Source organism: Cetorhinus maximus, chromosome 1 (genome assembly GCF_964194155.1).
Source record: "Cetorhinus maximus chromosome 1, sCetMax3.hap1.1, whole genome shotgun sequence".
NCBI classification, from domain to species: Eukaryota; Metazoa; Chordata; class Chondrichthyes; order Lamniformes; family Cetorhinidae; genus Cetorhinus; species Cetorhinus maximus.
In genome coordinates, this window is record NC_135879.1 from 246998549 (window position 1) to 247024158 (window position 25610).

The 25610-nt window shown below is 46.8% G+C and overlaps 1 protein-coding gene across 1 annotated transcript in view; it reads left to right on the top strand.

Annotated features, from left to right (window-relative positions):
• The first annotated feature begins 553 nt into the window (after nucleotides 1-553).
• The window catches only part of LOC144688630 (disintegrin and metalloproteinase domain-containing protein 19-like), a 61618-nt gene continuing 36561 nt past the window's right edge, over nucleotides 554-25610 (top strand). The window contains exons 1-4 of the mRNA XM_078555431.1: nucleotides 554-762; nucleotides 4214-4369; nucleotides 14018-14127; nucleotides 23464-23540. Of these exons, the coding sequence (XP_078411557.1) occupies nucleotides 693-762; nucleotides 4214-4369; nucleotides 14018-14127; nucleotides 23464-23540 (413 nt within the window). The 5' untranslated portion in view covers nucleotides 554-692. The remainder of the gene's footprint in view (nucleotides 763-4213; nucleotides 4370-14017; nucleotides 14128-23463; nucleotides 23541-25610) is intronic.

Sequence of the window (25610 nt, forward strand, 5' to 3'; positions counted from 1 at the left end):
GGAGGGGATGGAGGAAGCACACACACACATTGTGGTCGTGCTCTGTCCTTAGTTCCAACAAACCACCAGTGTTTGCTTAGTAAATCGGTCTCTCTCTGCCTATATTGTTTCAAGCGCCAACTAATGTGTAGATATCCAGGGCGCAGCTAGCGATCGCCGGACAAAGCGAACTCGATAACTCAAAACATAAAAGCCACCGAGGCACAATCTGTCACCCCCAGGAGGTGTGTGGCTGTCAGACAGAGACAACCCTGCAAATGCCCCCTCCAGTGGCTCAGGTCAAACTTTGTTTGACAATACTCCTGTCAGGTGCTTTGGAATGTCTTACGACATTAATGGCGCTATATAAATACACCTTGCTGCTGGACTGTAATCGAATTTTGTAAGGTGTTTGAATAGACAGCACAGAAAGCTCTGGTATATACAGCTGACCCACTGTGTACACTGCAGCCAGTGAGATTTCACAATCTGACCTCCGGGGAGAGGGATTGATTGAGGGGCACATTTTGGAACAATTGACAGAAAAACATATAAATTGCTGACAATGTAAATTGTTCAGAACAGCGGGTTTGTTCCTGAGTGTCGGGACAGGGAGCTGCTGTGTGTACTGGGACCTCCCACGTCAGAACACAGGCCGGCGAATGTTCAATGTCAGCTTCTGTATCAGGACGTGAAACACCTCTCCCACTGAAATGACAAACTGTCCTTCAACGGCTCTCGAGAGTAACAGTGCGTTCCAAATTGTTTCACAGGGGATCGGAGGTCAGTCAGCAGAAAACAGGGAAAAATGTCATTGGAATTGAATATAAGAGCAGTCAGAAAAGGAGGTTATGAGATGGTTGGACAGAGGGGCAGCCTGGCAAGGGTCTCAGGGGAATGTTTCAGAATGGTGTGTATGATTGTGGAGGAGCGGGAGGCAAATTGCAGAGTTAGAGACCCAGACTCACAGTATCAGAGAGTTGTCACAGCACAAAGTGAGGCCATTCAGCCCATCTTGTCTGTGTCAATTTACATCGGAGCAATTTACATAGTGCCAGTCCCCACCTGCTCCCCATAGCCCTGCACATTCTGCTTTTCCAGATAATAACCCGATTCCCTCTCGAATGCCTCGATAGAATCTGCCTCTACCACACTCTCAGGCAGAACATTCCAGATCCCAACACCCTCTGCAGGTAAAAACTTTACCTCATGTGGCCATTACTTCTTTTTCCAATTGCTTTAAATCTGCGTGCTCTAGTTCTCAATCCTTCCACAAATGGGAACAGTTTTTCAGTATTTAATCATGATTTTGAATACCTCTATCAATTCTTCTCTCAACTTTCTCCTCACCAAGGAAAAGAGACTCAGAATCACAGAATCTACAATCTTCAGCCAGAAGTGCCAAGTGGATGATCCATCTCGGCCTCCTCCGGAGGACCCCAGCATCACAGATGCCAGTCTTCAGCCAATTTGATTCACTCCACGTGAAATCAACAAATAGCTGAAGGCACTGGATACTGCAAAGGCTATGGGCACTGACAATATTCCGGCAATAGTACTGAAGGCTTGTGCTCCAGAACTTGCCACGCCCCTAGCCAAGCTGTTCCAGTACAGCTACAACATTGGAATCTACCCGGCTATGTGGAAAATTGCCCAGCTATGTCCTGTACACAAAAAGCAGGACAAATCCAATCTGGTCAATTACTGCCCCATCAGTCTACTCTCCATCATCAGTAAAGTAATGGAAGGGGTCATCAACAGTGCTATCAAGCAGCACTTGCTTAGCAATAACCTGCTCACTGAAGCCCAGTTTGGGTTCCGCCAGGGTCACTCAGCTCCTGAACTCATTACAGCCTTGGTTCAAACATGGACAAAAGAGCTGAATTCCTGAGGTGAGGTGAGAGTGGCTGCCCTTGACATCAAGGCAGCATTTGACCGAGTGTGGCATCAAGGAGCCCTAGCGAAACTGGAGTCAATGGGAATCAAGGGAAAAACTCTCTGCTGGTTGGAGTCATACCTAGCACAAAGGAAGATGGTTGTGGTTGTTGGAGGTCAGTCATCTCAGCTCCAGCACATCACTGCAGGAGTTCCTCAGGGTAGTGTCCTCGGCCCAACCATCTTCAGCTGCTTCATCAATGACCTTCCTTCCATCATAAGGTCAGAAGTGGGGATGTTCACTGATGATTGCACAATGTTCAGCACCATTCACGACTCCTCAGATACTGAAGCAGTCCATGTCTAAATGCAGCAAGACGTGGACAATATCCAGGCTTGGGCTGACAAGTGACAAGTAACATTCACGCCACACAAGTGCCAGGCAATGACCATCTCCAACAAGAGAGAATCTAACCATTGCTCCTTGATGTTCAATGGAATTACCATCGCTGAATCCCCTACTTTCAACATCCTGGGGGTTACCATTGGCCAGAAACTGAACTGGACTAGCCATATAAATACTGTGGCTACAACAGCAGGTCAGAGGCTAGGAATCCTGTGATGAGCAACTCACCTCCTGACTCCCCAAAGCCTGCCCACCATCTACAAGGCACAAGTCAGGAGTGTGATGGAATACTCCCCACTTGCCTGGATGAGTGCAGCTCCCACAACGCTCAAGAAACTTGACACCGTCCAGGACAAAGCAGCCCACTTGATTGGCCCCACACCCACAAACATTCAGTCCCTCTACCACTGACGCACAGTAGCAGCAGTGTGTACCATCTACAAGATGCACTGCAGGAACTCACCAAGGCTCCTTAGACAGCACCTTCCAAACCCATGACCACTACCATCTAGAAGGATAAGGGCAGCAGATAGATGGGAACACCACCACCTGCAAGTTCCCCTCCAAGTCGTTCACCATCCTGACTTGGAAATATATCACCGTTCCTTCACTGTCGCTGGGTCAAAATCCTGGAACTCCCTCCCTAACAGCACTGTGGGTGTACCTACACCACATGGACTGTGCGGCTATAGAAGGCAGCTCACCACCACCTTCTCAAGGGCAACTAGGGATGGGCAATAAATGCTGGCCTAGCCAGCGATGCCTACATCCTATGAATGAATAAAAAAATTTCTCCAATATATCTAGATAAATGAAGTTCCTCATCCCTGGAACCATTCACATGAATCTTTTCTGCACTCTCTCTATTACCTTCACATCTTTCCTAAAGGGCGGTGCCCAGAACTGGATGTAATACTCCAGTTGAGGCCAATCCAGTCTTCTATGTAGCTGAACATAACTTCCTTGCTTGTATATTTAATGCCCCCATTAATTAACCCCAGGATGCTGCATGATTTGATGATGGCTCTCTCAGCTTATCCTGCTACCTTCAATCATTCATGCAAATGTCTACCCTCTGCTCTCACACCCCCTTTAGAATTGTATCCTTTGTTTTTTATTGTCTCTCTGCCTTCTTCCTACTGGAATGAATCAGCTCACACTTCTCTGTTTTAAATTTCACCTGCCCGTTCCACCAAATCCTCCCTGTCCTTTTGAAGTTTGATGCTGTCCTCCTCGCAGTTCACAATACTTTCACGTTGTTCATCATCCCTCTCTCTTCCAAGGAGACCCAACATTCTCCTTTCATAGGAATCCTTTCCAAGTATTAATGAGATTTACTATTCATTCTATATCCACCACCCTCCCCATCTCTACCCTGGTTCCTTTGCCTGTATTTTTTTTTGCAGATTGGGGTCTGAGCCGATGTTTACAAACACTGCAGTCCCTCCAACGTTTGGTCGTCTCAGCCGCTTTGTGCATTGGTGACCTTTCCTATTACTGTACAATCTCCGACAGTGCAGCACTCCCTCGGTAATACACGGAGCCTATCCATCCACATTCTGTATTTGTGCTGTAGGCGTTTGCAAGGGGGACCAGCAGAATGTCCTGTCTGTCAGTTTGCTGGGTCCTTCTCCCAACTGGTTCGAAACTATCTCCTGTTCAGGGTTTACATGTTCCTCCTCCTCCTCCTACTTCCTGGGTAAGGCTGGGGCTGTTACAAAGTTATTTCTGACATGAATCAAAAAACAAACTGAGAGCTGGGACAGATTGACGGAGAGTGAAGGACAGAGAAACTCAAGAGGGGAAGAGAGGAGGACAGGCAGAGAAAACTGTGTTCATAAAGGGAGAGAACTTTGAGGTGGAGAGTCAAAGGGTTGTGATCATTCACAATGTTTGCCAGCAACGTGTGTTTGGTATTTCTGATCTGGTGCCAGGTTTTAAATCTTTCAGCAGCAGCGAATGAAGAGACTCCAGCTGACGATGTGGTAACTCTCAGGAGTGGAACATTGTCAACTGCCCCCAGTAACAGACCCGCCGATCATTCACCAGGAGCTGATTGGAAAACCCGATTTAAGGGAACTGCTTCAAGTGGACAAGGAAAGGCTTCAGGTGAGGACGAACACTGATGGTTTTAGCCTCAGTAATTTTACTCTTCCATAAATATTAAAAACATGAGAAAGTTTAAAATAATAAAAATACTGCAATAGAGAAATGGTCTAGCTGCAGCACTATATACAGACAACATTATTATAGAGTGTATAGTACTGGCACTGTTCAGTGGGTATAGGAACAGCAATGTTATAGGGTTGGGGAAGGGCGTCCTCTGCAGTCACCGTTGCCGTGAAGCAGTCTGGGAAGAGTGTCCTCCGCAGTCACCATCGCCGGGAAGCAGTCTGGGAAGAGTGTCCTCCGCAGTCACCATCGCCGTGAAGCAGTCTGGGAAGAGTGTCCTCTGTGGTCACTGTCGCCGTGAAGCAGTCTGGGAAGAGTGTCCTCTGCAGTCACCGTCACCGTGAAGCAGTCTGGAAGGAGCGTCCTCTGCAGTCACCGTTGCTGTGAAGCAGTCTGGGAAGAGTGTCCTCCGCAGTCACCGTCGCCGGGAAGCAATCTGGGAAGAGTGTCCTCCGCAGTCACCATCGCCGTGAAGCAGTCTGGGAAGAGCGTCCTCTGCGGTCACTGTCGCCGTGAAGCAGTCTGGGAAGAGTGTCCTCTGCAGTCACCATCGCCGTGAAGCAGTCTGGGAAGAGCGTCCTCTGCAGTCACCATCGCCGTGAAGCAGTCTGGGAAGAGCGTCCTCTGCAGTCACCGTCGCCGTGAAGCAGTCTGGGAAGAGCGTCCTCTGCAGTCACCGTCGCCGTGAAGCAGTCTGGGAAGAGCGTCCTCTGCAGTCACCGTCGCCGTGAAGCAGTCTGGGAAGAGCGTCCTCTGCAGTCACCGTCGCCGTGAATCAGTCTGGGAAGAGTGTCCTCTGCAGTCACCGTCGCCGTGAATCAGTCTGGGAAGAGCGTCCTCTGCAGTCACCGTCGCCGGGAAGCAGTCTGGGAAGAGTGTCCTCTGCAGTCACCGTCGCCGGGAAGCAGTCTGGGAAGAGCGTCCTCTGCAGTCACCGTCGCCGGGAAGCAGTCTGGGAAGAGCGTCCTCTGCAGTCACCGTCGCCGGGAAGCAGTCTGGGAAGAGTGTCTTCTGCAGTCATCGTCGCCGTGAAGCAGTCTAGGAAGAGTGTCCTCTGCAGTCACCGTCGCCGTGAAGCAGTCTGGGAAGAGTGTCCTCTGCAGTCACCGTCGCCGTGAAGCAGTCTGGGAAGAGTGTCCTCTGCAGTCACCGTCGCCGTGAAGCAGTCTGGGAAGAGTGTCCTCTGTGGTCACCGTCGCCGGGAAGCAGTCTGGGAAGAGTGTCCTCTGCAGTCACCGTTGCCGTGAAACAGTCTGGGAAGAGTGTCCTCAGCAGTCACCGTCGCCGTGAAGCAGTCTGGGAAGAGTGTCCTCTGCAGTCACCGTCGCCGGGAAGCAGTCTGGGAAGAGCGTCCTCTGCAGTCACTGTCGCCGTGAAGCAGTCTGGGAAGAGTGCCCTCTGCAGTCACTGTCGCCGTGAAGCAGTCTGGGAAGAGTGCCCTCTGCAGTCACCGTCACTGTGAAGCAGTCTGGGAAGAGTGTCCTCTGCAGTCACCGTCGCCATGAAGCAGTCTGGGAAGAGTGTCCTCTGCAGTCACCGTCGCCGGGAAGCAGTCTGGGAAGAGCGTCCTCTGCAGTCACTGTCGCTGTGAAGCAGTCTGGGAAGAGTGCCCTCTGCAGTCACTGTCGCCGTGAAGCAGTCTGGGAAGAGTGCCCTCTGCAGTCACCGTCACTGTGAAGCAGTCTGGGAAGAGCGTCCTCTGCAGTCACCGTTGCCGTGAAGCAGTCTGGGAAGAGCGTCCTCTGCAGTTACCATCGACGGGAAGCAGTCTGGGAAGAGCGTCCTCTGCAGTCACCATCGCCGTGAAGCAGTCTGGGAAGAGTGTCCTCTGCAGTCACCGTCGCCGGGAATCAGTCTGGGAAGCGTGTCCTCTGCAGTCACTGTCGCCAAGTGAAAGAAAACAAAGAGTGACATCACAGGAAAACTGTAAGTTCATTGGTTGGTAAGCACCTGTTTAAAAACAAAATTAAAAACTAATTATATAAAACAGGGATGCAGAGCCAGGCAATGTAGCTGCATCATGTTGGAGCTGGTGGACCCCATTGTGGTTCCTGGTAACCACATCTGTAGCAAATGTTGGTTGCTGGAGGAACTCCGGCTCAGAGTTGATGAGCTGGAGCCTGAGCTTCGGACACTGCGACACATCAGGGAGGGGGAGAGTTATCTGGACACTGTGTTTCAAGAGACAGTCACACCCCTTAGATTAACTACTTTAAATTTGGCCAGTGGTCAGGGACTGGAGGGTGTGACTATGAGTGAGGCAGGTCGAGGGATCCAGGAAGTAGCACTGCAGGAGCCTCAGCCCTTGCCCTTATCCAAGGCCACAGATTTAAGGTTTGGAGAGTGGAGGAACTAAAAACCCACGAGAGTAGCAGCGAGAGTTCAGAGAGCAGAGGGATAGCCTCCGCTGCTGCTCTTGTAGACAGGTAGAAATTGAGGTATGACATGAGAGGAAACTCGTAATTTGATTGGCTGGTGAGCATTGCTGTTTAGGGACTGAAATTAAAAATGATCAAAATACTAAGTAATAGCAACAAGGAACACGTGTGGCTGGTGTGTATTATCTATCCTTTTCTTTTTCAGTAAGTTTTATTACAACTAGTGATGTGCGTTAAGTATTAGTAGGGTTTATCAATACTAGTAAGGTCTATATGGCATATTAGTATTGGTAAGGGCTTCTAGTAATAGCAATATTAACTAATAAATAGAGGAATGGCAGTGCTGCTCAAACCTCAAGAGGGCACCTCCTATGCAATGTGGGAACTCCAGGATGCTTCTCGTGATCTGTTTAACCATTTTGTGCAGGAGATGTCATCACTTGCAGCAGGTTGAGCTCTGGGTTTTGGAACTTGAGCAGCAGATGGCTGTGCACTGTGGTGTATCCATGAGGCTGAGAGCTATGTGGATAGCACGTTTATATTTATGGTGACTCCACAACTTAAAGAGTTTGCAGGGAGAGGGGGAAACAGGTGACCACCAGTCAGTTAACAAGGAGCAAGCAGATGGTACCAGGACTCTCCTGAGTGCATCCCGCTCTCCAACCAGTGAATACTGATGCAAGTGATGGTTGATCTGGGGCATGCAGCCACAACCATGTCCATGGCTCTGCGGGTGACTCAGCAGCAGAGGGGGTTATAATGAAGACTGGAAGAGCCAGAGTGATAAGTGATTCGATGGTTAGGGGAGCAGGAAGGCATCTCTGCAGCCACGAATGTGATTCCAGGATGGTGTGTTGCCTCCCTGGTACCAGGATGAAGGACATTGCTGAGCGACTGCAGAGCATCCTGAGGAGTGAGGGTGAATATCCAGCAGTAGTGGTCCACATCGGGCTAATGATACAGGTAGAAAGAGGGATGTGGTTCTACAGTCAGAATTTAGGGAGCGAGGTAGAGGGCACACAGAGAGTATTAGAGAACTCTGTAGCGCCTGCCCACTACATTCTGGCAGCAATGACCAGCACTGCTGAGGTGCAGGCATCAGTAATGTGTCCAGGGAGTGTGAGGCTGGACCATCACTGTGGTCTGAAGGCAGCACAGACACAGGGAAGAGGCCCTGGACTGAGACACCTGCCTTTATCTTGTGCAGAAAGGTTTCACATCAGAGTGACAGGAACACTGCTCATCAGAACAAGGAGCCATGGGCAGGGAGACATTCTTGGGAGTTTATTGACAATAGTGAACATTAAGTACAAGTGATTAACACCCGTGCCCAGACTCTGCAACTACATCCTCTTAGCCTTCTTAACCCTGCCTCTACACCTTGGTGCTCCCTGGACATCCACAGTGGAGATGGAGTCAGCCTGCTGACTGCAATATCCTGTCTGTGATGACCTTGGCAGGCGTCCTTTGGAGGGCCGAGACCTGGTGGGTCCCGGCCTGTTTTTAGGGTCCTGCTGTGTGGCAGTGGCACCTTCCTCGGCCTGTGGAGCTGGAGTTGCTGAGGTTACAGGGAGAGGGGAGTCAGAAGGGCTGAACACTCCCGGAGTCACCTGGGTGGATGGCCCCGGGGTGCGCACCTGATCCTCCTCCCTATGGGTGCCCAAGGGACCCCTGGCTGACTCCTTGAGGAGAAGAGGGTAGCTGGAGTGAGATCGAGCTGCCCCACACCCCTTTCGCGTACACACTGCTGGAGGCTAACTATGGCGTTAGCGATGGAGTTGAGCCCGTGCAGCAGTGCAGGAGCAATGTCCTAGACCAAGGTCTCCATGGTGGCCGCCATCCTGCCAGTGTTGCCCTCGGTGCGTTGCAATGCTGGTGTTATCACCTCAGTCTGAAGGCGGACGGACTCCTCCATCGTGCCTTGCAATCTGAGCAGCGGACATCCCTTCCTGATGTTCCCGAGTTTGCCTTTGCAGCTCCAGCAACTGTGACATAACCGAGAGTCCAGAGGCTCATCATCTGACTCAGACTCAGCAACGTTCTGGTCTCCAGCAGCTCTCTGAGTGCCGGGGACCTGGCTTACTCCTGCTCTTAATTTGTATGTTTGTATGTTTATATGCAAGTCCCTTCTGTCACCTGCTGTGGGTCAGACAGTGCGATGTGCTCACCAGATTGTGATCCCGAGGCTACTCTAAAGCTGGGTCCCAATGAGCTGGGTGTCTCTGCGCTGGTGGAGGGTGTGGGTGAGCGCTGTGCTGCTCTCCCCAGTGGTTTATCTGCCTGGTCATTCCTCCCAGTGGTCTCCTCCCATTCGCCCCCCTCCCCAGTCCCGTCTATCTCTCTCTCTCTCTGGGACCTCTCCTTGTCCCATCTCTCTCGGTTCCCTCTCTGCTTTCCCTGTGCCTTGCTGGGATCTCTCCCTGTCACCTCTTCCTGTCCTGGGGTCCCACTCCTTATGACACACCCCAATCCTGGCTCCCAGGACAGTGGTTCCACACTGTTTATTTTCCCAGCAGGTGCACTGGCCACTTGTCCCCGGCCTGAAGATCTCTCAACGTTCAACTGCGCATGTTCATCCCACTCCAATTTACACATGTCGGGAACTCCGGGGTACGTCAGGACTTATACCTCCTGACCTCTGCTTGGAAATTAGGGCAGTTCCTATTTCATGATAAGGGATATTAATAGTAAAAAGGTGGTAGAAGGAGGAAGTGGGTTGAAGCTGTGATGATGAAAAGGGGTGTAATACATGCAGGCAGAGGGAAGAGCTAAAGTATTAAATGAATCTTTGCATCTGTCCTTATCAAGGAAGATGCTACCCAGGCCATGATGAAAGAGGAAGTAATTCGGACACTAGAAGGGTTTAAAATTGATAGTGAGGAGGTATTGCATAGGCTGCCTGTACTTAAATTTGATAAGCCCCCAGGACTGGATGAGATGCACCCAAGGACACTCAGGGAAGGGAGGGTGGAAATTGCAGAGGCACTGGCCATACTTTTTCAATCTTCCTTAGACTCAGGGGTGGTGCCTGAGGACTGGAGATTCACAAATGTGTAAAAAATGATATAAGGATAAGCCCAGCAACTACAGGCCAGTTAGTCTAACATCTGCGGTGGGGAAACTTCTAGAATGATAATTTAGGAAAAAAATGATTAGTCATATGGAAAATGTAGGTAAATTAAGGAAAACTTTAAGGGAAAGTTTTGCTTAACTAATTTGCTGGAGTTTTTTGATGAGGCCACAGAGTGTTGATAGCAGGGCACTTAGAAAAGTTTAAGGCAGCTGGGCAGAGTCAACATGGTTTTGTGAAAGGGAAATCATGTTTAACCAATTTATTGGAGTTCTTTGAAGGAGTAACATGTGCTGTGGATAAAGGGGAGCCGGTGGATGTACTGTACTTAGATTTCCAGAAGGCATTTGATAAGGTGCCACATCAAAGGTTATTATGGAAAATAAAAGCTCAGGTATAGGGGGTAACATATTCCCATGGATAGAAGATTGGCTGGCTAACAGGAAACAGAGGGTAGTCATAAATGGGTCTTTTTCTGGTTGGCAGGAGTGGGTGTGCCACAGGGATCAGTGCTGGGGCCTCAACTTTTTACAATTATGTAAATACTTGTATGAAGGGACAGGTGGTATGGTTGATAAATTTGCCAATGACACAACGATAATTAGGAAAGTAAGTTGTGAAGAGGACGTAAGGAGGTACAAAGGGTACAAATAGGTTAGGTGAGCGGGCAAAGATCTTGCAAATGGAGTATAATGTGGGAAAGTGTAAAATTATCCATTTTGGCAGGAAGAATAAAAGAGAAGCTTATTATCTAAATAATGAGAGATTGAAGAGCTCTGAGATGCAGAGGGATCTGGGTGTCCAAGTGCATGAAAAGGTTAGTGTGCAGGTACAGCAGGTAATGAGGAAAGCTAATAGAATGTTATCATTTATTGGAATGGAGGGGAATTGAATACAAAAGTAAGGAGGATGTGCTTCAGTTGTACAGGGCATTGGTGGGACCACATCTGGAGTACTCTGTACAGTATCAGTCTTTTTAAAAAATTTGTTCATGGGATGTGGGTGTCACTAGCTAGGCCCACATTTATTGCCCACCTCTTCTTCATAGGGCATTTAAAAGTCAACCACATTGCTGTGGGTCTGGAGTCACATGTAGACCAGACCAGGTAAAGACTTCCTAAAGGACATTTGTGAACCAGGTGGGTTTTTACAACAATCATCATCCAACTTTCAATTCCAGGTATTTATTGGATTTAAATTTCACCACCTGCGGTGTTGGGATTAGAACCCTGGTCTCTAGAGAATTACCCTGGATTTCTGGGATACCAGTGTCAGTGACATTACCACTATGCCACCACCTTATTTAAGCAAAGGTGTAAATGTAAAATATGTAGATGTAAAAGATGTTAGAAACAGGGGAGAGAAGGTTTACCAGACAAATACCAGGAATGGGTGGGTTGACTTATGAGGAAAGGTTGAACAGGTTAGGCTTGTATCCACTGGAGTTTAGAAGAGTAAGAGGCGACTTGATCAGAACAGTCAAGATCCTGAGGGTTCTTGACAGGGTGGATGTGGAGAGAATGTTTCCTCTTGTGGGAGAATCTAGAACTTGGGGTCACTGTTTAAAAATAAGGGGCCGCTCATTTAATACAGAGATGGGGAGAAATATTTCACTGAGGCTGTGAGTCTTTGCATCTCTCAAAAGGCAGTGGAAGCAGAGTCTTTGAATATTTTTAAGGCAGAGCTAGGTAGATTCTTGATTAACAAGGTGGGGTGAAAGGTTATCGGGGGTAAGCAGGAGGTTACAATCAGATCAGCCATGATGGTGGAACAGGCTTGAAGGGCCGAAAGGCCTACTCCTGGCTCCTAGTTCACATGTTGGTTTGTCAGGTAATGCTGTAGATGTGGTGTATATGGACTTCCAAAAAGGCTTCTGATACAGTGCAGCACCACAGACTTGGGAGCAGAGTTATAGCTCATGGAATAAAAGGGACAGTAGCAGATGGGTTTGAAATTAGCTCAGCGACAGGAAACTAGAGTCGTGGTTAATGGAAGTTTCTCATGCTGGAAGAAGGTTTGTAGTGGAATTCCCCAGGGGTCAGTGTTTCAACTCATGATTTTCCTGATACATAGAATTAATGACCTCGACCTTGGGGTATGTGGGTATGGGGCACAATTTCAGAGTTTGGATGATCAGTAATTCGGAAGCATTGTGAACTGTGAGGAGGATAATGAAGTGGATGGAATGGGCACACAGGTAGCAGATGGAATTCACTGTGGAGAAGTGTGAGCTGATTCACTTTGGTATTAAGAACATGGAGACACCATATAAAACAAAGGGTACAACTCTAAAGGGGGTGCAGGAGCAGAGGGACCGGGTGGGGGGGTATATGTGCATAAGTCATTAAAGGTCACTAGCAGCTCTGTTATTCTGTGAACTGTATTGCTCTTAAAAAGACGCAGTTCAAACTTGACCAAGCTGCCTTGTCTACCAATTAATTCATTTTGCCTTTCCATATTCATCCTGCCAAAATGAATCATTTCACACTGCCCTGCATTCAATTTCACCTGCCCCGTGTCTGCTTATTTTCCTGTCTCCTACGTTCTTCTGAAGTCCAATTGCTCAGCTCAGCTGCTAACTTGGACACTGTCCCATGTCAGCCCAAATCCAGGTCAGGAATAAATATTAGAAAGAGCATCAATTCCATCTTCTTTCAAACATGGAATCTTTTACAATCACCTACAGGGTCAGCTGGGAAGGCCTTGCTTTGCCATCTTACATAGAGGATGTTACCTCCAACAGTTCAAACCCCCTCAGTAATGCTCTGGTTCTCAGTCTAAATTCCATGCCCACATGTTGAGTGGGTCTTGAACCCTCAGCCATTTGATAATGACGTCTCCTGGAGCTGTGATCTCAGTGGTAGGGATGACTTCTTTTGAGCATAACTGATATTGGGGTGACTAGTTCTGAAGAAGCCCATTGTGTGGCCTACTAATAAAGGGAGATGCCAGTGCTGAGGCCTGTTGGTGCTGGGAGATGCCAGTGCTGAGATCAGCTGGTGCTGGGAGATGCCAGTGCTGAGGTCAGCTGGTGCTGGGAGATGCCAGTGCTGAGATCAACTGGTGCTGGGAGATGCCAGTGCTGAGATCAGCTGGTGCTGGGAGATTCCAGTGCTGAGACATGTTGGTGCTGGGAGATGCCAGTGCTGAGGTTGGCTGGTGCTGGGAGATACCAGTGCTGAGGTTGGCTGGTGCTGGGAGATGCCAGTGCTGAGATCAGCTGGTGCTGGGAGATGCCAGTGCTGAGATCAGCTGGTGCTGGGAGATGCCAGTGCTGAGATCAGCTGGTGCTGGGAGATGCCAGTGCTGAGATCAGCTGGTGCTGGGAGATGCCAGTGCTGAGATCAGCTGGTGCTGGGAGATGCCAGTGCTGAGATCAGCTAGTTCTGGGAGATGCCAGTGCTGAGGTTGGCTTTTGCTGGGAGATTCCAGTGCTGAGACCTGTTGGTGCTGGGAGATGCCAGTGCTGAGACCTGTTGGTGCTGGGAGATGCCAGTGCTGAGGCGTGTTGGTTCTGGGAGATGCCAGTGCTGAGATCAGCTGGTGCTGGGAGATGCCAGTGCTGAGATCAGCTGGTGCTGGGAGTTGCCAGTGCTGAGACCTGTTGGTTCTGGGAGATGCCAGTGCTGAGATCGGCTGGTGCTGGGAGATGCCAGTGCTGAGACCTGTTGGTTCTGGGAGATGCCAGTGCTGAGGTTGTCTGGTGCTGGGAGATGCCAGTGCTGAGACCTGTTGGTTCTGGGAGATGCCAGTGCTGAGATCGGCTGGTGCTGGGAGATGCCAGTGCTGAGACCTGTTGGTTCTGGGAGATGCCAGTGCTGAGGTTGGCTGGTGCTGGGAGATGCCAGTGCTGAGGCGTGTTGGTGCTGGGAGATGCCAGTGCTGAGATCGGCTGGTGCTGGGAGATGCCAGTGCTGAGACCTGTTGGTTCTGGGAGATGCCAGTGCTGAGATTGGCTGGTGCTGGGAGATGCCAGTGCTGAGGTTGGCTGGTGCTGGGAGATGCCAGTGCTGAGACCTCTTGGTTCTGGGAGATGCCAGTGGTGCTAACTTTAACAATGCAGCATGTCAATAATAGAAATACTGCACCATGATCTTTGCTGAAATGCCATGAAATCTCCCCTTGTATTTCAAACAGGTTTTCGATTTCAACAGGAACAGCTTCTTGAAGAGCTGAAGGATTACAAGTTTATATTCCCACATGTCTTCGCAGGGAAACGCAAATGGATTGCAGGGCTGCTGCCTCAGGTAATCAATCTGATCAGATCAAACTGCTGCCCACCCACCCCCTGTCCACTGAAATGATCTAAATCATTTCAATTTGTTTCAGTCACATGGTTACTAATAATCCTGAGACCATGAGCGGGAATCCCAGTTTGAGAGTTGGAAGATTGGAAATCTATTTAAAAACAAATGCAGTAGGGTTGTCTTAGACCCAGTTGAAAGGTAGAAAATAATGAATGTTTTTCAGGGGAGTGGTACCGAGGTTGGACTGTCATGAGCCCTGGACTTGGTGTTGGAAGCAGTGTTGTTACTAACTGATATAAAATAACCTGGTTTTTAAACTGAATGTAAAAATGGTGTGATGGAAGGTGCAGTTTGCAGAGCCAATGGGAGACCGCGTCTCAGCTGATGTCTGAAGTGGCTGCAATGATTCCGGTTTCAAAGCTTGGGATTTTCTGATCGACACCCGAAGTGAAAGGGGAGATTGAAACTTCAGGTTTCCCGGGAAACTGCAAATGGTTGGAACCAGACAAAGGCACAGAGTCATCTGAGCTCACACCATCAAACTGTGCAGTTGCAGCGCAGGCTGGGTTGTGGCTTAGTAAGAAAAAAGGTGAAAACAAAGTCTGGATCTTGGAGGAGTGACAAGGAAGATAAGGTTACTGTCGTTGCTTCCGTTATTTTAAAGGAGCTGATTGATCAAAGCCAGCCGTACAGTGCACGGTATTGCCACCGAGCGATTGAATATCGACAATTCTAGTGGATCCACACCAACATAGCTTGTTGTACCTGCTATTTAATATGTCTCTGCTCCTTTCAAGTTCTACACTATCCTCCTCACAGTGCACACTTCCAAGTTTTGTATCATCTGCAAATTTTGAAATTGCGTCCTGTGCACCGAGGTCTAGGTCAGTTATATTAATCAGGGAGAGCAGGCACTCTAATACCCACTCCTGGGAAACTCCACTGTTAACCTTCCTCCAGCTTGAAAAATCACCCACTCACCACTGTTTCGGTTCCTTTCACTCAGCCAGTTTGGGAGCCAAGTTGCTACTGTTCTTTTTATCCATGAGCTCTAACTTTGCCCACATGTCTGTTGTGCGACACTATCAATTGTCTTTTGGAAGTCCGTATATACCACATCAACAGCATTACCCTCATCAAGCCTGTTACCTCATCAAAATCTCAAGCAAATTCATTAAACACCATTTTTCCTTAACAAGTCCATGCCTGACCTTCCTTACTTAACCCACATTTATCCAATGACTATTCTCTCCAAAGGCAGGCGTGTTACGCAGTTACAGTTTTGCTTACCACTCTGATTGGATCGAACCCAAATTAGTCATTCTTACACCATTGAAATTGACTTTCTCCTGGTTAATTATTCTCAGTCTGGATTGTTCCTTGCCCTTTCCCATAGTCAGCCTAAACCTCATGACACAATGATCACTGTCCTCTCAATGTTCTCCCACTGACACTAGATCCACTTTGCCCACTTCATTCCCAGATCTAGCATTGCCTCCTTTCTCATTGAACTGGACATGTACCGCTGTAAAAAAACACTTCTGAACACACTCTAGGAACTCTTGATCCTCTCTGCCCTTTGTATTCCTACTATCCAGTCTATATCAAGATAATTAAAGTCTACTCTACTCTAATTTTGGCACCTCCCTGAATTTCCTTGTAAATTTGTTCCTCTATCTTCTTCCCACTAGTTGGTAGCCTATAGACCACACCGAGCAATGTGATTGCACCTTTTTCATTTTTTATTCACTCACAGGATGTGGGTGTTGCTGGCTGGTCTAGCATTTATTGCCTAACCAAGACTGCTTGTTGGAGCCCAAGACTTCTTTGGCTTGACTGGAAACAACATTTTCTCCCATCCTATAGCTATTTCCAGGAGATCTTCCTTACACAGCCAACAGCAAACTGTTCCCATACCTCTAAAATACCCTTTTCCCCCTTTCACCTCATGTCCCACTGTTCTCCCACCTCTTTGAAACTCTTCCAAATATTAAATCTTTCGTGTTTTTATTTTATTTTTCTCTGCTTTTTAGTCAAAAAAATATAACACCCTTCTTCTGTTTGCCTTTGGAACTTCTGCACGATGCAAACATGTTTCTTGTAACCTGACTTCCCTTTTGATATTCAAATGAACTCTCAACTTATCTAACAATGCAAACGTTAGATCCAAACTATCCACTTGTACCTCCAATTTAACGCCTCTGTCCTTTTCATGTTTTAACACCCCCCCCACCCCCGACAATCAGTCTTCTATTAACCTCTGCCCAGCTTAATTAAATCATTTATACACAGACACACATATTTACAGAATAACACAATATTGCCCCCCAAAATATCAAAAAGAATAGCTTCCCATTCCGCACAGCTGTAGCAGGGTAAATGGCAGACAGCTTAAACACAGCAGCTAGGAAGGCAGAGGACATTGGAGAATTAGCTCCTCACTTGAAGCTGGAGAAGGAAAAGATGGTCTGCTCATGCTCAAATAGGACTAGCCAGACTTCAAATGGAATAAGAAAGGGAAAGAAGACAAAACGGAATAGAAAGGTTGAAATTGGAAAGAAAATCGTGGAGACAGTAATGAGAGGTTGAATGAGAAAGAAGTCAGAAAGAGAAATGAGAGAACAACTTTTTTTTTATTCATTCACGGGATATGTGGGCTTCACTGGCTGGTCCAGCATTTATTGCCCATCCCTAGTTGCCCTTGAGAAGGTGGTGGTGAGCTGCCTTCTTGAACCGCTGCAGTCCATGTGGTGTAGGTACACCCACAGTGCGGTTAGGGAGAGAGTTCCAGGGTTTTGACCCAGTGACAGTGAAGGAACGGCTGATATATTTCCAAGTCAGGATGGTGAGTGACTTGGAGGGGAACTTCCAGGTGGTGGTGTCCCCATGTATCTGCTGCCCTTGTCCTGCTAGATGGTAGTGGTTGTCCTGCTGCTACTGTGTGTCAGTTTGTGGAGGGAATGAATGTTTGTGGATGTGGGGGCTGCTTTGTCCTGGATGGTGTTAAGCTTCTTGAGTGTTGTGAATTGTGTTGCGAACATTGTGTTGTGAAAATTTGGAGAAGAGGAAGAGAAAGAGAAAATTAGAAATGGAGAAGCGAGAAGGGGAAGAAAGAAAGAAAGAAAAAGACAGAATTGTAAGGAGAAATCCTTAACGTACACAAACATGAACTGGAGGTGAAAGGTGAAGATGATGTAGAGCAAATTACTCTTTGTTTTGATTTGGTGAGGGATATTCACTTGGTACCTACATTTAGTAAGAAGGGAGTAGAAATGTACTTTGTGTCAGTTGAAAGAATTGCCATCAATCTTAATTAACCTAAACAATCTTAGACTGTGTTTGTACAGTGTGTATACGCAGGGCAAGCTTTGGACACGTACTTATGTCTTTCAGAAGAGCACTTGGGTGACTGTAACAGAGTAAAGGCAGCTGTTCTCAGCAGCTGTGCACTGTGTCTGTCAGCCTCTGGTGCCAAAGATAGAAATCTGTAAAGGAAACCGGGCCAGACCTATGTGGAATTTGCAAGAGAGAAGAAAAGGGTTTTTCATGGATGGTATACGAACATACGAAATAGGAGCACAAGTTAGGCCATTCAGCCCCTCGAGCCTGCTCCTCTGTCCAGTAAGATCAGGGCTGATCTGTTTGTTTCCAATTCCACATTCTCATCTAACCCCAATAACCTTTAATTCCCTTGCCCAGCAAGAATTGCCCCTTGATGTTCAATGGCATTACCATCACTGAATCCCCCACTATCAACACCCTGGGGTTACCATTGACCAGAAACTGAACTGGACCAGCCATATAAATACCGTGGCTACAAGAGCAGATCAGAGGCCAGGAATAGTGCGATGAGTAACTCACCTCCTGACTTTCCAAAGCCTGTCCATCATCTACAAGGCACAAGTCAGGAGTATGATGGAATACTCTCCACTTACCTGGATGAGTGCAGCTCCCACAACACTCAAGAAGCTGGACACTATCCAGGACAAAGCAGCCCACTTGATTGGTACCCCATCCACAAATATTAACTCCCTCCACCATCGTTGCACAGTAACAGCAGTGTGTGTACCATCTACTGATGCACTTCAGGAATTCATCAATGTTCCTTCGACAGCACCTTCCAAACCCACAACAACTACCATCTAGAAGGACAAGGGCAGCAGATAGATGGGAACACCACCACCTGGAAGTTCCTCTCCAAGTCACTCACCATCCTCAGTTGGAAATATATCACCGTTCCTTCACTGTCAAAGGGTCAAAATCCTGGAACTCCCTCCCTAACAGCACTGTGGATGTACCTACACCACATGGACTGCAGCGGTTCAAGAAGGCAGCTCACCACCACCTTCTCAAGGGCAATTAGGGATGGGCAATAAATGCTGGCCCAGCCAGTGAAGCCCACATCCCAGGAATGAATAAAAAAGTGATTGCAGAGATAGTGGAGCATTGGTTGAAATATTCCAGAACTCATTGGGTTCTAAGAGGGTCCCAGCAGATTGGAAAATTGCTAATGTGATGCCCCTGTTCAAGAAGGGAGGGAGACAAAAAGCAGGAAACTATAGGCCAGTCAGCCTAACATCTGTCATTGGGAAAATGCTAGAGTCCATTATTAAGGAAGAAATAGCAGAACATTTAGAAAAGCTTAACACAATCAAACAGAGTCAAGATGGTTTTGTGAAAGGGAAATCATGTTTGACAAATTTTCTAGAGTCCTTTGAGGATATGACAAGCAGAGTTGATAAAGGGGAACTGGTAGATGTAGTGCATATGGATTTCCAGAAAACATTCGACTAGGTGCCACATAAAAGGTTATTGCACAAGATTGCTGAAGGTAAGCATGCAGGTGCAGCAGGCGGTAAAGAAGGCAAACGGTATGTTGGCCTTCATTGCGAGAGGATTCGAGTACAGGAGCAGGGGTGTCTTGCTGCAATTGTACAAGTCGTTGGTGAGACCACACCTGGAATATTGTGTGCAGTTTTGGTCTCTTGAGGAAGGATGTACTTGCTATAGAGGGAGTGCAGCAAAGGTTTACCAGACTGATTCCTGGGATGGCGGGACTGACATATGAGGAGAGATTGAGTCGGTTAGGATTATATTCGCTGGAGTTCAGAAGAATGAGGGGGGATCTCAAAGAAACCTATAAAATTCTAACAGGACTACATAGGGTAGATGCATGAAGGATGTTCCCGATGGTGGGGGAGTCCAGAACCAGGGGTCCCAGTCTGAGGATATGGGGTAGACCATTTAGGACTGAGATGAGGAGACATTTCTTCACCCAGAGAGTGGTGAGCCTGTGGAATTCGTTACCACAGAAAGTAGTTGAGGCCAAAACACTGTATGTTTTCAAGAAGGGGTTAGAAAAAGCTCTTGGGGCAAAAGGGATCAAAGGAATGGGGAGAAAGCGGGAACAGGCTATTGAGTTGGATGATCAGCCATGATCATGTTGAATAGCGGAGCAGGCTCGAAGGGCCAAATGGCCTACTCCTGCTCCTAGTTTCTATGTTAAGATAAGAGCTCCAGTTACTGTGGATAAAGAATTAGCATGGATTGAGGATTGGGTAACACACAGAAGACAGAGTAAGGATTAATGGGTCTTTTTCAGGTTGGAAAGATGTAACTAGTGGAGTGCCACAAGGATCAGTCCTAGGGCCTCAATTATTTACTATCTATATGAATGACTTGGAGGAGGGGGCAGAGTGTAATGTATCCAAATTTGCTGACAATACAAAAATAGGTGGGAGGGCAATGTTGTGATGAGGACATAAGGAATCTGAAAGGGGATAGAGACAGGTTGAGTGAGTGGGCAAAAACTTGGCAGATGGAGTTTAATGTAGGAAAGTGTGAGCTCATGCACTTTGGTAGGAAGAATCAAAAGGCAGACTATTATTTAAATGGAGAGAGACTCCAAAAAAGTGCAGCACAGAGGGATCTGGGTATTTTTGTGCATGAAACACAAAAAGTTAGCGTGCAGGTACAGCAAGTAATTAAGGCAGCAAATAGAATTTTGGCCTGTATTGCTAGGGGGTTGGAGTTTAAACATAGGGAAGTCTTGTTACAACTGTACAGGGTGATGGTGAGGCTGCACCTGGAGTACTGTGCACAGTTTTGGTCCCCGTATTTAAGAAAGGATTTACTGGCATTGGAGGCAGTTCAAAAGAGATTCACTGGGCTGATTCCTGGGATGAAGGGGTTGACTTATCAAGAATGCCTAAACAGGTTGGCCCTTTATTCATTAGAGTTTAGAAGAATGAGGGGTGATCTTATTGAAATGTTAAAGATTCTGAGGGGGCTTGACAGGGTAGATATTGAAAAGATTAGGGACATAGTTACAGAATAAGGGGACACTCAATTTAAACTGAGATGCGAAGGAATTTCTTCTCTCAGAGGGGGTGGTGAATGCCTGGAATTCTCTACCCCAGAGAGTTGTGGAGGCTAGATCACTGAAAGTATGTAAAGAGGAGGTAGATAGATGTTTGAAATATCAGGGAGTTGAGGGCAATGAGGAGCTGGCACGAAAGATGAGATGAGGCTGTTACTCACAACAAGAGGTTGTGGCGGAAGAATTAATCCAGGCTTATCTTTTATTTCAAGCTGGTTTATTTTCGAGGCAGCTCCTCGGTGCTGCTGACTTCCGAGTAGCTTCCACACCAAGTGTTCCAGCTGTATCTTTTTATTCCGTTTAGATGGGATAATCAATGCCCATCGCCTGTTTAATTAGCAATTGCCTTTAACAAGGTGATTGCCAGGCAGTGTGATTATTTATACATTGATAGAGGCCTGGGGCAGATCAGCTGTACAGATCTTATTAAATGGCAGGGCAGGCTTGAGGAGCTGAATGGCCTTCTCCTGCTCCTATTCCTTACGTTCAACTTAGGAGCAGCTTTTGTGCATATCTGGCTGTGGACTGGCTCTGGGCTGTAAAAAAGGCTGCTGTCTTCCTTCTCAAGCAGTGGGTCCTTCTCTTCTCAAAACCAAAACCAGAACCAAAGCCAAAATCCGTTTTTGAAAATACAGTTCCAGGCATAGTTCCAGAGCCAAATAACCCCCCACCCCCTCAACTTCTGTACACAGTTCACCAGGGTCAAGAGGTTTCCAGCCTCTTTTCAACTGCTTAATGACCCTTTCTGGTGAAAGGGTGCTTTTTGCAGGAATAGCAGTCAGAGTCCTGCATTAACCCTTTCAGGGACAGTGCCTTCTAAAAGACAAATTCTTCCAGAACGTCCTTAGTCCTTGAAAATGAACCATTTCCTGTGATTAAAGTGTCCATGAAGTCTGAAACAAAGAGACCTTGACATTTCCAGGGACTGTTTGTGTGCTTTTCGAGAGGAAGGAGGAAAGATTTCTCTGCTAGGGTGGCCTGACGCTATTCCTACCCATCCCATAGGAATTCTATACTTACTCTGAAAAGGATTAAGATCAGAATCACAGAACTGTTAAAGGTTCCATTTCTTGCACACCGTTCTAAGAAACTGTCCCAAAATATCATGAGCCCATCTTCAGCCCACCTTTGCCAATTTGATTAGCCTGATCGATTTTAAGATTAAATTCGCCCATTATGATTGCATTACGTCTCCTGCGAGGTTGCATTCTTTTTGACTTGTGCTCTGTCCTCCTGCTAGTGGGCCTATAAAACTACTCTCACCAATGACTTCTTTCCCTCCCTATTTCTCATCTCCACCCAGGCTGTTCCACGTCTCGATCTTCCAAACCAAAACCACGTTTCCCTGCTGTACAGATCTCATCCTTTTGAACAGAGTTGGCCCATCTCCTTTTCCTTTCTTCCGATCTTTCTAAAATCTTAAACGCCCTTGAACGTCCAGTACCCAGCCCTGGTCACTATGCAGCCAAGGCTCTGTAATGGTTATCATATCTTACCAATGTGTTTCAATTTGTGCGATGAGTTCATCTATCTTGTTATGAATACTGTTGGAATTCAACTAAAGAGACTTTGATTCTGTTTTTTTGCTATTTTTCCTTACTCTGACCTTACTTGCTGGTGCAGCCTTCTGTTTGTATGCTCTGTTCTCCCCTCTTACCATCTAGTTACCATTCTCCGTATCGCTACCCTGCACTATTGCCTTGTTCCTTCTCATTCACTTTCTACCTCTCCCATCATGCGAACCAGTTTATGGTACCCCTATCCTGATGGAGTGCTGGGAGGGAGGGAGGGAGGGAGGATGCAATGGGAAGACGGAGTTGAGACGGGATTGGAACTGTGATTTAGGTTAAATTGAAAGCCAAGGAGGGAACAGTAAACAAGAAGGAGATAGAGGGAAAGCAGAGAGAGAATACAAGAGAGAGAGAGAGCGAGCGAGAGAGTCAGTGACAGTGAGAGAGTGTAAGAGAGTGCGCGAGGGATGACGAGACAGACATGTCTAGGGGAGACCATGGCACTGTGGTATTGTCACTGGACTAGTAACCCAGAGACCGAGGGGAATTCTCTGGGGACCCGGGTTTGAATCCTGTCACGGCAGAGTTTGAATTCAATAAAAATCTGGAATTAAAAGTCTAATGATGACCCTGAAACCATTGTTGTAAAAACCCACCTGGTTCACTAATGTCTTTTAGGGAAGGAAATCTGCTGTCCTCACCTGGTCTGACCTACATGTGACTCCAGACCCACAGCAATGTGGTTGGCTCTTAAATGCCCCTCTGAACAAGGGCAGTTAGGGATGGGCAATAAATGCTGGCCTAGCCAGAGATGCCCACATCCTGTAAATGAATAAAAAAAAATGGTTGAGGAAAACTGTGAGAGTGTGACCAATGGTGTAGTGATGGTGTGGCTGTGTTATGTTGCTCTCCGGTCACTGAGTCTTTACGATTCGGAAAGCACTGTCTAATAGATTTCAAAAGAGAATTGGAGAAATACTTGAATGGGAAAGAAATGCAGGAAAAGCAGTTTTTAAAAATTCATTTAGGGGGATGATGGGATGGATGTCACGGGCATGGCCCCTCCCTAATCGCCCTGGAGACGATGGGCTCAGTGGGTGCGTAAAGTTGAGGGTAGTTCAGAGTCAACCACATTGTTGTGGGTCTGGAGTTACAAATAGTCCGGACTCGGTAATGACCGCAGATTAAGTGGGACTAACTGGAATGATGTTTGGAAAGAGCAGGGGCAGACTCATTGGACTATTCTGTCCTGTACTATTCTATCATTCTATGGTACAGGAGATAACTGGTCTTGCTGTAAACCTCTGTAGAGGTCCGAAAGATGGAGGGAACCGTGTATTCATACAGGCATTTACTCTCCAGAATTACTGTCTTGTGAGTAGTAATATGAGAGCTTCATTGAGTAAATCACATCTAATAGTGAGTCACCCTTTGTGCCCTTCGCAGAGGAGCTACCCAGATCACATCAACATCTCCGTGGAGCTGGAGGGAGGGGACTTAATGCTGGATCTCAGGAGAAATGAGTAAGTAAACCTTGCTTTTATAACAAAGAGTTAGTTGTTATCACTAACCTTGTGGGCTTCTGTTAATCCTCAGTATGCCTTATAGATGGATATCATTCAGCAGTTTCAGGAAAGGTATCCTGTACAAAAGGTTAACAATGGAAAAGTAGAGGAGCTTTGCTTTGTACCTAACCCTCTTTAAAATCCAGACTGTAGCTGCCCTACGGGTTTGTCACAGAATTATAAAGCACAGAATGATGCCATTCATCCCTTGTATCTGTGCTGACTCTTTTTAAAGAGCTGTTCAATTAATCCCCACTCTCCTGCTTGTTCCTCTTACCCCTGTAGATTTTTCCCCTTCAAGCATTTGTCCAATTCAATTTGAATATTATGATTGAATCTGGTAACCTCTTCCACCTCTACTCACGATAGGTAAAACAAAAGTCCCTTCGCATTTCTCCGGGTTCTTCTGTCATTAACTCATTCACTTTAAATCTGTGCCCTCTGGTTGCTAACTCTTTTTAGAAATTAGCTCGTGGCATAGGGGCATCTGTGGTAATGCCCATTGTTGCTCTTTTATTGTCCATCCCAAATGTTCCTTGAGGGGGCGGACGGCGGTGTTTTTGAACTGCAGCAGTGCTTGTGATGTAGGAACGCCCACAATGCTGCCTCCGCTCCTGGACACGGTTCCTCCTTGTTTTACTCGATGGGCAGAATCAGATTGGAAGTTGACAAGTGCAGCATTGTTTTTCAAAAAAAGGAGGGAGAGAGAAAACAGGGAACTGCCAATTATTCTAACGGCAATCATTGGGAAAATGCTGGAAGCTGTTATTAAGGGAGTCTCAGCTATTAACAATCTATATTATTGACTTAGGCAAAGAATGACGAGTCTAAGTTTGCTGATGGTTTAAAGCTCGGTGGGAAGGTAAGCTGTGGGGAGGACACAGAGAGATATAGGCAGGTAAGGTGAGTGGGTAACTGTCATGACTGACTGGGGATAGCGCGCTGTAATATCGAGCCCCACTGATCCCTGGGCCGTGACAAATGTGGAAAAATTTGACCAACCCAGCTAATTGTTTGATTTAGGTTAACAGAATATGAGCACCAGGTTTGTAAACTTACCAAGTAAATAACTGTTTATTGAACAAATTGTCATTAACCAGTGGCAAAAGAAAGAAATATGAACGGCTAATTTCTAACTCTATAACCTAACCCTGCTCCTTCTCAAATCCCTATTCACACACATACAAGACACATAAGACACACAAAAAACATGGATGTTAAAGGTGGGATAGAACAGTTCAATTACACCAATTCCTGAGTACAGGATTCAATGGGTTGATTTTGATCGATGCCTCCAAATCCCTTTCAGCTCTTTGTTGATGACACGATTTGGTCTTCCAGCACTTTCAATCTTTAGTTTACTGGTTGAGCGTTTGCCTTTCAATGTCTCTAACAGTGATTTTCCCCTTTGGCTCTTGACAGGGGTTTTCAGAGAGAGAGCAGGTTACAGAGATATGAGGAGAAAAAGCCAGCTAACTATTATTGTAGAATTATTGGAATCTTACACATACAGAAGAGAGCGATTTTAGGTTGTTTTCTTTTCAGGCTAGGAGCTATTCTGCTGCACTACTCTCACACAAACCCTGGTCACCTGGTTACGAGTCAATTAAAACATTGTTGTCAGGCAGTTCCCCATTAGACCAGACTCCGCCTTGGCAACATCCTGTCTTTCATTGCACACTCTGTTCCAGGACAGCAACATTGTAAACATCCTTCACACTGTTCCAGTAGACATGTCCTTCAAACTGCAGCCATTGTCATTTAAACCCACAGTCACAACAGAAATAAAAAGATATGCTCTTTACAAACAAGATGGCGGGTGGCGTATAATGTGGGGAAGTGTGAGGATAGTTACTTTGGGTGTAAGATTAGAAAGGCAGAATATTTTATAAAAGGTGTGAAACTTATAAATGTTGGCCAACAGCTTTTTGGGTTCCTTGCACTGATCCTTGTACCAGTCAACCAACCACAGCCCGACAACTTGAAAATGACCCATTTATCCCTACTCATTATCACTTCTTTAATCAT